This window comes from Myotis myotis, unplaced genomic scaffold, assembly GCF_014108235.1.
Source record: "Myotis myotis isolate mMyoMyo1 unplaced genomic scaffold, mMyoMyo1.p scaffold_m19_p_34, whole genome shotgun sequence".
Taxonomy (NCBI): Eukaryota; Metazoa; Chordata; class Mammalia; order Chiroptera; family Vespertilionidae; genus Myotis; species Myotis myotis.
In genome coordinates this window covers 969,886-981,276 of record NW_023416340.1, presented here as the reverse complement: position 1 = coordinate 981,276, position 11,391 = coordinate 969,886, and the positions used below count along the sequence as shown (strand labels likewise).

General features: G+C 58.6%; 1 protein-coding gene across 1 annotated transcript; it reads right to left on the bottom strand.

The window, feature by feature from the left end:
- Nucleotides 1-955: 955 nt before the first annotated feature.
- Nucleotides 956-10,222, bottom strand: DACT3 (dishevelled binding antagonist of beta catenin 3). Its single transcript, XM_036302991.1, has 4 exons — nt 9,915-10,222; nt 4,742-4,823; nt 4,424-4,576; nt 956-3,208 (listed from the first exon to the last, which is right to left on the bottom strand). The coding sequence occupies exons 1-4, from the start codon at nt 10,161-10,163 to the stop codon at nt 1,809-1,811; spliced, it is 1,884 nt and encodes a 627-aa protein (XP_036158884.1). The 5' UTR covers nt 10,164-10,222; the 3' UTR covers nt 956-1,808.
- Between the last annotated feature and the right edge of the window lie 1,169 nt (nt 10,223-11,391).

Sequence of the window (11,391 nt, the reverse complement as noted above, 5' to 3'; positions counted from 1 at the left end):
TGACTTAACAAAAAAAAAAAAAAAAAATTGATAAAGAATGCATACATAGCCCTAACCAGTTTGGCTCAGTGGATAGAGCGTCAGCCTGCGGATTCAAGGGTCCCAGGTTTCATTCCGGTCAAGGGCATGTACCTTGGTTGCGGGCACATACTCAGTAGGGAGTGTGCAGGAGGCAGCTGATCAGTGTTTCTCTCTCATCGATGTTTCTTTTTTTTTTTTTAATATATTTTATTGATTTTTTACAGAGAGGAAGGGAGAGGGAGAGAGAGTTAGAATTGATGAGAGAGAAACATCGATCAGCTGCCTCCTGCACACCTCCTACTGGGGATGTGCCCGCAACCAAGGTACATGTCCTTGACCGGAATCGAACCTGGGACCTTTCAGTCCACAGGCCAACGCTCTATCCACTAAGCCAAACCGGTTAGGGCATCTCATCAATGTTTCTAACTCTATCCCTCTCCCTTCCTCTCTGTAAGAAAAAAAAAAATCAATAAAAAATATATTTTTTAAAAGAATGCATACATATAGTTCAATGTATGTAACTATAGTTTTACATATACAGTATAACAATATCTAGATGCACATATATAGTTATATTTACATGGTTACTAAAACCATATATGTATGCAAACACATAAAGGGAAAACATGAGGGGGATGCATACCAAACTGATTACAATGACTTCTGAGAAAGGGGATTTGGGACTGTCCTTTTACCTATATTGTTTCTGCTTTTATGAAACCATCTTTATGGCCAAACAAAACTCCATCGAAGGCCAGCTTCACTGAGGTAAAATGGCCAATGGTAGGAAAATGATGCTGAGACCAACCTGGCATCTGCCATCTGGTTCAGGGCACTGCCACATCCACAGCAAACAACAATCGCTTCATAAATGTCAGTCCAAAGGGAAAGCACGTCTCCCATTCTAACACAGAAGTAGAGCCCACCACATAAGTAACATTGTACATTTATTTACAAAGAGGTTAGAGAAACACACAGAATCTGGCCCCCCTGTGCACCGGGGAGTCACCATCGTCATAATAAATACAGTAATTTTGAAAAAGAAAAAAAAATACTGGATTGGAACAGCTGAGGGTCATCCTGAGCTCCCCCACTCCCTCTCACCAGGGAGGGGGTCACAAGATAGAAGCCATCTTCCTTCCCCTCTTCCACTTCTCAGTCCTCCATAATTGTCCATGGATGGAGATGAAAGAGTTCTTCCCCGGTGTTATCAACTCCTATTCGACCCTCAAAACCCCAAAGTCAGTGCTCCTTGCCTTCCCAGGGCACTCCGCAGGCACCGCCTGGGTCAGACAGAGTCTCCAGCCATGTGCCAAGGGGAAATCCTAGGGATCCAGAGACATGGATGGGGGGCATTTTGTGTATGAGGGGGCCATATCCGGGCATGGAAAGGAGGAATAAGAGGGCTCCGTGAGAGCAGTGAAGGGCATCAAACAGACTAAGTGTCTAAACTAAACGGGGAAATTCACACTGAATTCCCCCTTCAGCATACCATAGTGTACCCATAGTACAGAAGAAGAAAGTGGGGTTCAGAGGGAGGGGACCTTCTTGCCCACGGGCTGCAGAACCGGGCCGCCAGCTGAAGGGGGTCAAACAGGGCTCCCCCCCAATTCCTCCCTCTGGTGGAGGGGAGCCTTTTCAACCAGGACCTCAGCGGAGGGGGCAGCGAGGGAGGGTCTTTGGAAGCCAAGAAAACGGTGGTCTTTGGAAGGGAGGCGCTGAAGGGCCGGCGACGGGGAGTGTGGTGGTGCAGAGGCAATGGAGGGCGCGCACAGCCCACCCCGAACTCACACTGTAGTCATGACCTTGAGAGAGCCCGAGCGGAAACGCAGGATCTTTTTCTTGAGCGCGTGGGAAGCCTTGATCTTCACGAAGACTTTGGCGGGGCCGGTGGGCGCCCCTCCACCCGCACCCCCTGCCGGCCCCGAGGCCGCGGTGGCGGCCACCAGCTGCTGCGGCCACACGAGGCCCCCGCTGCCGTCCGAGTCGCTGGAGGCGGAGCTGAAGGCGGGCGACTCGCCCTCGCTGGCACTGGATTCGCTCTCGCCGTAGCCGCCGCCCACGCCGCCCGCCGGACCCCGGCGTCCCAGGGGCCCCGGGCGCCCCGCCGAGCACTCGGAGTCGCTGCCCGCGCAGCCGTAGAGCAACCGGCGCGGAGGAGCGGACGGGGAGGGGCCGGGACCGCCGGGGCCCCGGGCGGCGGGGGCGCGGGGGCGGCCGCGGCGCCCGTCGGCGGCGTCGATCTCGGCCGTGGAGCGCCAGCGGCGGCAGGACCCCGCGGCCTGCGCGGCCAGCGTGGGTGCCGGGCCCCGGCGAGGCCTCGGGGGCCGCGGCTCCTCGCGCTCCGCCGTCGGGTACTTGGGGGGCCCCGGAGGAGCCGCGGCGGCGCGGCCCAGCAGGCTGGTCTCCGACTGGGAGCGCGCGGCCTTGCGCGCCCGGGGCGAGCCCCTGCGGCCCGAGGCCTCCGTCATGCGTCCGCGGCGGCCCGCGGCCCGGGGGCGCTCCCGGGGCGGGGACTGCTCCACGCTGCGGCCCCGGGTCAGCGGCGGCGCTTTGCGGCGGGCCGCGCGGCCGGGGAGGCCCCGGGTGGCCGCCTGCGCGCCCGGGATGTACTGCGCCTTCACCAGGCGGCCCTCCGCCGGGCTGTCGGGGGGCGAGGGGGCGGCGGGCGACGCGGCGGGCTCGGGCGCCGCCTCCGACTCCCACGGCGAGGCCCAGGGGCGGCCCAGGGCGGCGGGGCTCGCGGGACGACCCCCCGCGCGCTCCACGGGGGGCTCGGGCGCGGGCCGCGCGCCTCCGGGGGGCGGGGACGCGTCGGGCGGCCGCTGGCGCACGCTGTTCTGGCGCCGCGGGCCCCCGTCCGCGCCCCCGGGACTCGTCCGGGGCTGGCCCGCCCCCCGGCGGCGGCGCCTGCGCAGGAGCGCCGAGATGTAGCCGTCCAGGGGCCGCCCCGCGCCCGGGCCGTCGGGCGAGTCCGCCGCTGGACGGCCGCAGGGCCGCGGGCTGCGCAGCGCCACGGCGTGCAGGGGGCTGGGCGTCAGGAAGGGCCCCGCGCGGGCCCGCCGCTCCGCTGAGGAGCCGGTCTCCGGGCCCCCAGACCCCGCTGCCGTCGGATAGGGCGCCGAGAAGGACCGCGGGACTGGTGCCCGGGCTCCCGCCGCCTCGGGGGCGCTGGGGCTGGCGTCTCCTGGTGGAGGAAGCAACATGTAAAAGGAAGAGTGGGAGAGGCTCTCAAGCCCCTTCCCAGTGCGCCTACAGGGGCATTTCCCCACCATGTCCCATTCCCATCACAAAGAAAGGAAAGGAAGAAAAAATAAAATAAAAGAAATAAAATAGGAAAGGAAAGGCAAAGTGGAAGGGAAGGAGCCCTGCCCCCACCCCTCCCCTTGTTTCCGGTTCTTAACATCTTCACAGCAGCCTGCAAAGCCCTGCGTGACCTGCCCTGCTCTGCTCGCTGACCTCCGCCTCTAACCCGCTCCTCCACGGTTATAGGTCTCCAGCCAGAGTGACCTCCGATGCAGAGGCCAGTCGCACTCTGCCTCAGGGCCTTTGCACTTGCTGTTACCAGTTCCTGCCATGCTCTTCCCCCGGGAAACCTGATTGGTCCACTCCCTCACTTCGTGGTGCCACTCAAATGTCACAGTCTCTGAGCATATTTTGTAGAATTGCGATTCTCTCCCCAACTCAGAGTGACATGCCCTAGTCCCCTTCCCCAGTTTCCTTTTCATTGCACTTGTCAATGTCTAATACCCCATGTAGTACACTTACTTATCTTGTATGTTACCTGTTTCACCCACTAGCAGGGGTCCTCAAACTTTTTAAACAGGGGGCCAGTTCACTGTCCCTCAGACGGTTGGAGGGCCGGACTATAGTTTAAAAAAAAAACTATGAACAAATTCCTATGCACACTGCACATATCTTATTTTGAAGTAAAAAAAACAAAAGGGGAACAAATACAATATTTGTATTTGCATGTGGCCCACGGGCCGTAGTTTGAGGACCCCTGCACTAGAGTGTCAGTTGTGAGGACAGGGCTTTTTTCATTGCTGTACCCCTCACGCCCAGGACAGGGCTAGGACAGCACCCAGTCGGGGCGCAGGAACTGGTGTAAATGAACAGCAGCAGTTCCTGATGACTGAGAGGCTCTCTGTGCCGAGTTCAATGCCTGAGGCCGAGGCTCGCTGAATACTCAAAGGTTCCCCAGGAGGCAGGCGCTGCTATTGACCCCATTTGAACGGATGGAGAAACAGAGGCCCAGAGAGAAGCGACAGGCTCAACACCACGCGAAAGGGAATGTCGCGGCCAGAATTCGAATTCAGGTTGGTTTGACTCAGAAGTGTGCTCAAGACCATCTTCTCACGGTCATTTCCCTGGCTGTCGGGGCCCCACCCACCCACCTTACCTAGGGACTTGGGCCTCTCACTGGCATAGATGCCCCGGGGTTCAGAGGGACCCAGGCGTCCATAGGAGCCAGATCCAGAGAAGCCACTGTCCCCACAGAAGGTCGAGGGTGGAGAGTCAGGACCTCCTGTGGAGCTGGGGTCTTCGTAGAAGCCTGGATTGGGGAGAAAGGGAGAGGAAAAGGGGGCTTGGCTGGGGAAACCAGGGGGAGGAGAAAGGAGGAGACCAAGCAACAGAGACAGGGGAGCCAGAGAGGGGGGGGGACAGTGGAAAACATTGGGGTATCCCAGCAGCCCCTGCTCCCTTGACCCATGCTCACCTGAGCTGCGCCCACTTTCCTGTTCCAGGCTCAGGTCTCCCAGCTGCTGGCCCAGGTCCCAGATGAGTCCGGGCAAGGCCTCCTGAGGGCGTGGCAAGAGCAGGGTGGTCAGAAGTCACCCCCAAGGCCTCTGCCCGTCCCAGTCCCCTATTCCAGGAGTTCACGGGCAGAGTTTCACCTTGACCAGGAGGCTCTGACTTCAAAAGGGTAAAAGCAGGACCGCAGTCCCAGGATCCCCTTCAAAGATCTCTGCCCCTTTATCCATGAGAAAGTCCTTCTGGCTAAACCCAGTCCTCGCTGCAGCCACCTCACTCCCTTCTAGGTCCCACCCCTCCCCGCTGCCTTCTTCCGTCTGTGCTCGTGGCCCCTTGACCCCTATTAGAATGTCCCCCCTTGAGTCTAACTTCAGTTCTTCTTGCTTTAGAGGCACTTCATTGCTAAAAGTTGGGGTCCAGGACCTAGCAGATCCCCTAGCCCAGCCGTGGGCAAACTACCGCCCGCGGGCCGGATCCGGCCCGTTTGAAATGAATAAAACTATTGGAAAAAAAGACCGTACCCTTTTATGTAATGATGTTTACTTTGAATTTATATTAGTTCACACAAACACTCCATCCATGCTTTTGTTCCGGCCCTCCGGTCCAGTTTAAGAACCCATTGTGGCCCTCGAGTCAAAAAGTTTGCCCACCCCTGCCCTAGCCATTGGTCTGCCTTCTTGACCTTTTCTTCTCAGATGCTCTCCTCTCCTCCTACTGCCCCTTTGCCACCGATAGAAAGTTCTTTTGCAAGTTTCCTGAGTCCTTTCTGGTGCACACTGACCCCTTCCCTCACAGGGATAAACTGGCGGGCTATGACTCATATGTTTTGCTCCTCACTTCGGAAAGAACCCCCGTGCCTAGCGGCAAGGCCATCCTGGCCTCAGTGGTTCCTTTAACCCCTGGGACCACGTCTGCCTCCTGCTCTTGCTCCCTCCCCACCCACAAGCCCCCAGTGTCCACCCACCGCTCCTCATCCCCATAAGGAATGTCTGTGGAGTCTACCCTGGCCCCTTCTTGCTGCAGGAAGAGACCATTTCCTATCAGGTGTGAAGAAATGACGGTGAAAACGCTTTGAGGGGAGTGTGACAGGGACTGTGGGTGAGGGCAGGGCTTGAACCGACACCACTGGGGTCTCTAAGACACTAGAACTTAACACCATTTCGGGAAATGGGGCCAAAGCCGGGAAGAGTCCCACAGGGTCTGGGTGAGGCCAGAGGTGGCAGCAGCGGGCGCTGACGGTTGACCCTCAGACAAAAGCGGCTTGTCTGGGCGGTGGGAGGGAGGGGAAGAGGGAGGAGGGGCGGGGAGGGCAGGCGCCCAGCGCTGCCTATTTAAGGCAGCAAGACCGGCCAGCTCTGTTGCAGACACCCCCTCCCCCCTGCTTCCCGCTCCGGTGACTGCTCTCCTGGGCCCCACCCCCTCTACTCTCCCCCCCGCCCCCCGAACGGAAGCCCCCATCTGGGCTTGTTTATGGCAAGAAAGGCAACAAGACAGTCCACTTTGGGCTCCTGCTCTGGCTGTGCAGAGTTGCTCAGGGTGGCGTCATCTGTGAGCCAAACCCAGAAAAGCAGGCAAGTTTGTGCAGCATCAGGGGCAGCTAACAAACAAATCAGAATTGCCCACATGCCCCGTGTCATGCCTCCTACTAGTCGCCCCCTTGCTCACTGCACTAGCCACACTGGCCTCGCTGTTCCCTGAACACGCCTGGCGTGTTCCAACCTCAGGAGCATGTGTCCCCCGCATCTCCTTCTGCCTCATTCCCTTGCTTCATTCAGAAACTTCGCTCACCCCATCCCTGCTCCCACCCTCTCTCCAAAATAGCTCCCTGTCATGCTGCACTCCGGGTGCCCTGCCTTTTTCCCTACACAGCGGCAATGCCCTCCCGGCTTAAAGTTATAGATCAGGCTGGCATTTGTTTATTGTCTCTCGCACTAGAATGTCAGGCCCTGGAGGGCAGAGACACTTAACTGTTTTGTTCACTCCTGCACCTTCCCAACCTCCAGTGCCTAGAACAGTGGCTGGCACGAAGTAGGTGCTCAGGAAAGTTTCCGCGAAGGAATGAATGTGTAGAGCAGAATGCTATACAACAGGAAGATTGGAAGGAAGCCATTTCTGCACGGAACCATCCCCAAGATGAGAGCGTTGAGGGGAGAAAGGGAAGGGTAGGATGTATAATGGGAGGGTGGGTCAGAATTACCTGGAGAGCATGTTAAAACCCGAATTGCTGGATCCCTCCAGAACTTCTGGTTCCAGGCAGGAGCCCCCAAAATAGCATTGCTAACCGGTCCCTGTGTAATGCTCTAGTCCAGTGGGCCTCACTTTGAAAACCACTGACATCGTCTCTGGGACCTCACCCACTACGTCACTGGAGTTTGTACAAAAGCAAAGCAAAACTTGATATTTTGGGTATGTAAACCGTTTCTGCCAGAAGATGCATCAGAGAGGTCTGGAGGGACGCACAAGTGGCCCAGAGGTGATTTCAGGGGAGAGGATGCATTCAGGGAGTCAAGCGAGGGATCAGGGTCCCGGCTGGGAGAAGGAAGTGGTGGAGGAGGCATCGTTTTGGTCCTAGTTACCAGGGTTCAGATTCAACGCTGGCGCTTCCCAGCTGCGTGACCCTGAACAGGTCACTTTACCTCTCTGGACCGCGGTCTCCTCATCTGTAACAGGGCATCCTTCAACCCCCTCTCTTATGGGGTTGTTGTGAGAATGCAATGAGTTAAAACAGCAGTTCCTGTTAAGCACTTAAGAAATGCTAGCTTTTATGGTCACATGAAAGCTCTGAATTTCCAACAAGGAAAATATAAAATCACATTTACTTGTGTAATTAAAAATAAATGCTGGTGAGTTCTCCAGGTCTAATTTCAATGCTGCCACTGCAGGGAAGGCAGGAGTTTGGGGGACAGAAAGGAGAGGCCTCCTCTTTGTGCCTGGACGCCCCCCCCCCCAACTCTCCCTCCCTCAGTCTATTCTAAGTCTGACCTCATTCTTTTCAGCTGCAAAGGCATGAATCTTTAAAAGACCAGAAGGTCTTTGGTCTGAATCTGGCTCCCCATTTGCCCACAATGCCTAATGGGCTTGAGGGTGTCGAGCTCAAGCAGGTTTAACATGAGTGTGGTTAGGGCTCCTGGAGACCTAACCCCTTTGCCCAAACTTTTTCAGACCTTTGTTCCTCCCCTAGTCTGTGCCCAACTCCCTTGATCTCCGTTAGGAAGTCCTTCTGCGAGTCTAACTTAAGTCTTCCTTGCTGGAAGGGGACCTTCTCCCTTGGTGGGAGAGACTAGGACCCTCCCACCCCCCCTAGGATTCTTGCCTGCTCTCTCTGCCATACCCTGTTCCTGCATCCCCATCATGATTATTAGAAACTAATGAAGTCTGGCTTCAGTGTTCTTGCTTCAAAGGGACTGGGAGGGGTAAGTAGTAAGACAGAGGCTCAGGAGTGAGTAGAAACCTCCACCCCCTCTTCAGAAGGACCCAGGAACCCCTAACACCAGAGGGATTTATATTTAGCGCTTCTCCGCTCCTCTCTGCGGGGCTGTCTCCCTCCCCTGCCTGCCGCCTCCTCCCTGAGCTGGGACAGAGCTTCGCCTGGAGACTGTGTGTGTGTGTGTGTGTGTGTGTGTGTGTGTGTGTGTGTGTGTGTGAGATGGGTATGGGTGGGGGGAGAGGCCTCTCTACTACCACCTCGTGGTGCCTGGGGGCGGGGGGGGGGGGGCTGAGAGGCAGAGATGGGGAAGGGGAAGGGGGAAGGGAGGGGAGACTGAGGCAGAGAGAGGGAGAGACTGAGGGAGGCGAGGAAGGACACAGCTTGCCCATCCCCATGTCTTCCTCTCTCCTCGTGGAGGTGGGAGGCGCCTGCCCAAACCCAGCCTGCCGGGGGTGGGGTGGAGGAGCTGGTGAAGGCCCCCACAATGTGTCTCTAACTTTGGGAGGGGGTGGGGCCTCCCACAGCTGTTTCTGTTTCCAGAGAAGGAATGTGCAGGGTCCCACTCCCGGCCCGGGGAGGGGCTGGGCGTGCAGCCTGGGAGTCTGGCTTCAGTCCCCTCCCCAGTCCCCATCTGGGGTGGGGGCAGTCGAGGTCAGCAGCAGGGAGCGCCCCCTCCCCCGCCACCTCGGCTCAGGTTTCCCCAAACGGGAAGCTCTGACCACCCACAGGCTCGGGGATGGGATCTGCACGGGGAGCTGGGGTCTGGGGCCTGGCGGGCTGGGGGGAGGGGAAGAGAGAGAGAGACAGGGACGGGGACCTAGGGCAGGAAGAGAGGTGCAGAAGGGAAGAGCAGAGAGACAGAAGCACACAGCCAGTCGCAGAGATGAGGAGGGAGAGTGCGAGGAGCCCAGGAAGCGGTGCGAGAATCAAGAGATGACGAGAGGGAGAGTGGAGAATGACAAGAGAGTCATTCTGCAGACTTCTGCCTCGTCTTCCCCCATTAAAGCGCCCAGAGCCCAGAAGTCAGACCCCCATGGCCCCCTCCACCTGCCTCCTCTTGGGTTAACCAGGGTTGGGACCAGGTAGGAAAGGAGGGGAAGTGCCACCGGAGGGTCAAGATCACGGTGGGGTCCTCGGGGTCTGTGAGCTTCCCTCCGGGGGACCCTAAGATTCCCTCCCCCTGGTCCGGCCCCTCCGGAGATCTCCAAGCACACCCGGACTTAGGGAAGGTGGAGCCCTGGCAGCCGGGCCCCAGAGCGGGGCATGTTTGGATCCCGGCTGTGTGACCTTGGGTGAGTCGTTTGCCCTCTCCGAGCCTCAGTTTCTTCCTCTGTAAAATGGGGACTATCCCCTCTGATCATCCACGCTGCACAAAGACAACGCATGCCCAGTACTGGTCCCCAGGCTTGACACATACTTGGCGCCCAAAAACATTTCCTTTGGGGAAGGGGTGCACGGGATGGGGCCCGTGCATCTCTATGGGCTCCAGCAGGGGCGATGCAGTGCCTCCTTCCCCAGTTCGGGGGTGGGGAGGCCACATCCCGCCCGCCGCCCAGACTCCAGGGTCTGCAGCCCCACCCCCTCTCCCTCCCCCCGTCCCCCTCCCCCACCGGGATGGGTATATGAGCATCTAACCGAGACAGACAGACAGACAGACAGACAGACACAGATGGTTGCGGGGGGAGGGAGGGACGGACAGGCGGCCCCTCACCAGCTGCTCCTCCAGGGCCGCCGCGGCCCGGCGCGCCGCCGCTGCATCTTCGTCCTCGTCGGCGTCCTCCTCGTCCTCGGCCTCGGCGCCCCCCATTCCGGGCTGGGCCAGCCGCAGCGCCTGCTGCACGCGGTACTCCTGCCTCTCCCGTAGCCAGTGCAACTCGCAGAGCCCGGCCAGGCTGCCCTCCAGCCAGCCCCGCAGCCGGCCCCGCTCGGGGCTCACCGGGAACGAGAAGGCCCGGATCATGGCTGCGGCCCCCCGCCCCAGCCCAGCCGGGCCCCGCGGCCACCCCTCTGCCGGTCCCACCTCCCCGCCCCAACAGCCCGCCTGCCCGCCCGCCCGCCTGCTGGCCCGGCTGTCACCGTCTCATCTGCATAGGCGCCCGCCCATTGGTCCGCCCACCCGCGTCTCATCTGCATGGCCACGCCCCCTTCCACACAGCAACCGTTACCTATTGCTCCGCCGTTCACGCGCCGCCCCACTCCCTCCACGCGACGCATGCTCGCAGCTTCGCGGCTGCCTACTTGCTTTGCTCTCTGGTGGCCTCGCCACGCCCCCCCACGCTAGCCTGCCATTGGTCCGTGACCACGCCCCCCACGCGTCACAATGAAACAAGCCCGCCCTTATTCCAATATCATTGGTCCGTGCTTCTCCGTTCCCGCAGCGGGTTCCGCCCCCTTGCGGGCGAGCTCTGGCTACCATTGGACGGTCTGGCAGCAGGGAAAGAGGTGTTCTATAAATAGAGAACGGGTCCAAGTGACGGTTTGGCAGATGTTCCTTTCCCCTCAACTCCTCGCAACCTTCAGCTTCTGAGGCTGAGCAGGGGGAGGAAAGGGTTAAAGAGTCGAGCCCTCATTTTGCCTCCTCTTCCACGAAGCCTTCCCAGACATTCGGCTGTAAAACTAGAGGGCCAGTCTAGCTAAGATCAAGAGCCTCCCATAAAATTATACTTCTAAGTGGGGTGGGCACAGCTGCATGCGGCCAGCTAAGAAGATCCAGGCGCTTAGTTTTCATGTTCTGCTGTTACTGTCTTGAAAGTCTTAATTTTTGAACAAGGGGCCCCGCGTTTTCATTTCACATTGGGCCTCGCAAATTACGAAGCCAGTCTTGCTTCTAAGAGTCTAAGATCGGTTATATCCCAAATTCTGGAATCATAAGAACCTGGGTGGAGACGCTATGATCCGGCCAGAACAGAATCTAAGCGTCTTTTGTCTCCCAGATGCGGCGAGGCTCTGCGCTCACCATTCTACGATTCCAGGGCCCTTTGTTCTACGTTCTAAGAGGCTTTGTTCTCAGCTTCTAGGATGCTGTGTTCTCCGCGTTCTGTGGTCCTGAGATCAGTCTGAGCCTGACATTTGTTTCCGAGGTTCCCTCCTCCCGCTCCAGGCTCCGCGAGCGGGGCCGGCGCCCCCGGGCGGCCAGCCTGTGTCACTGCGCCTAGTGTGCGTCCCTACAATCTTCAAGGAGATCTAGC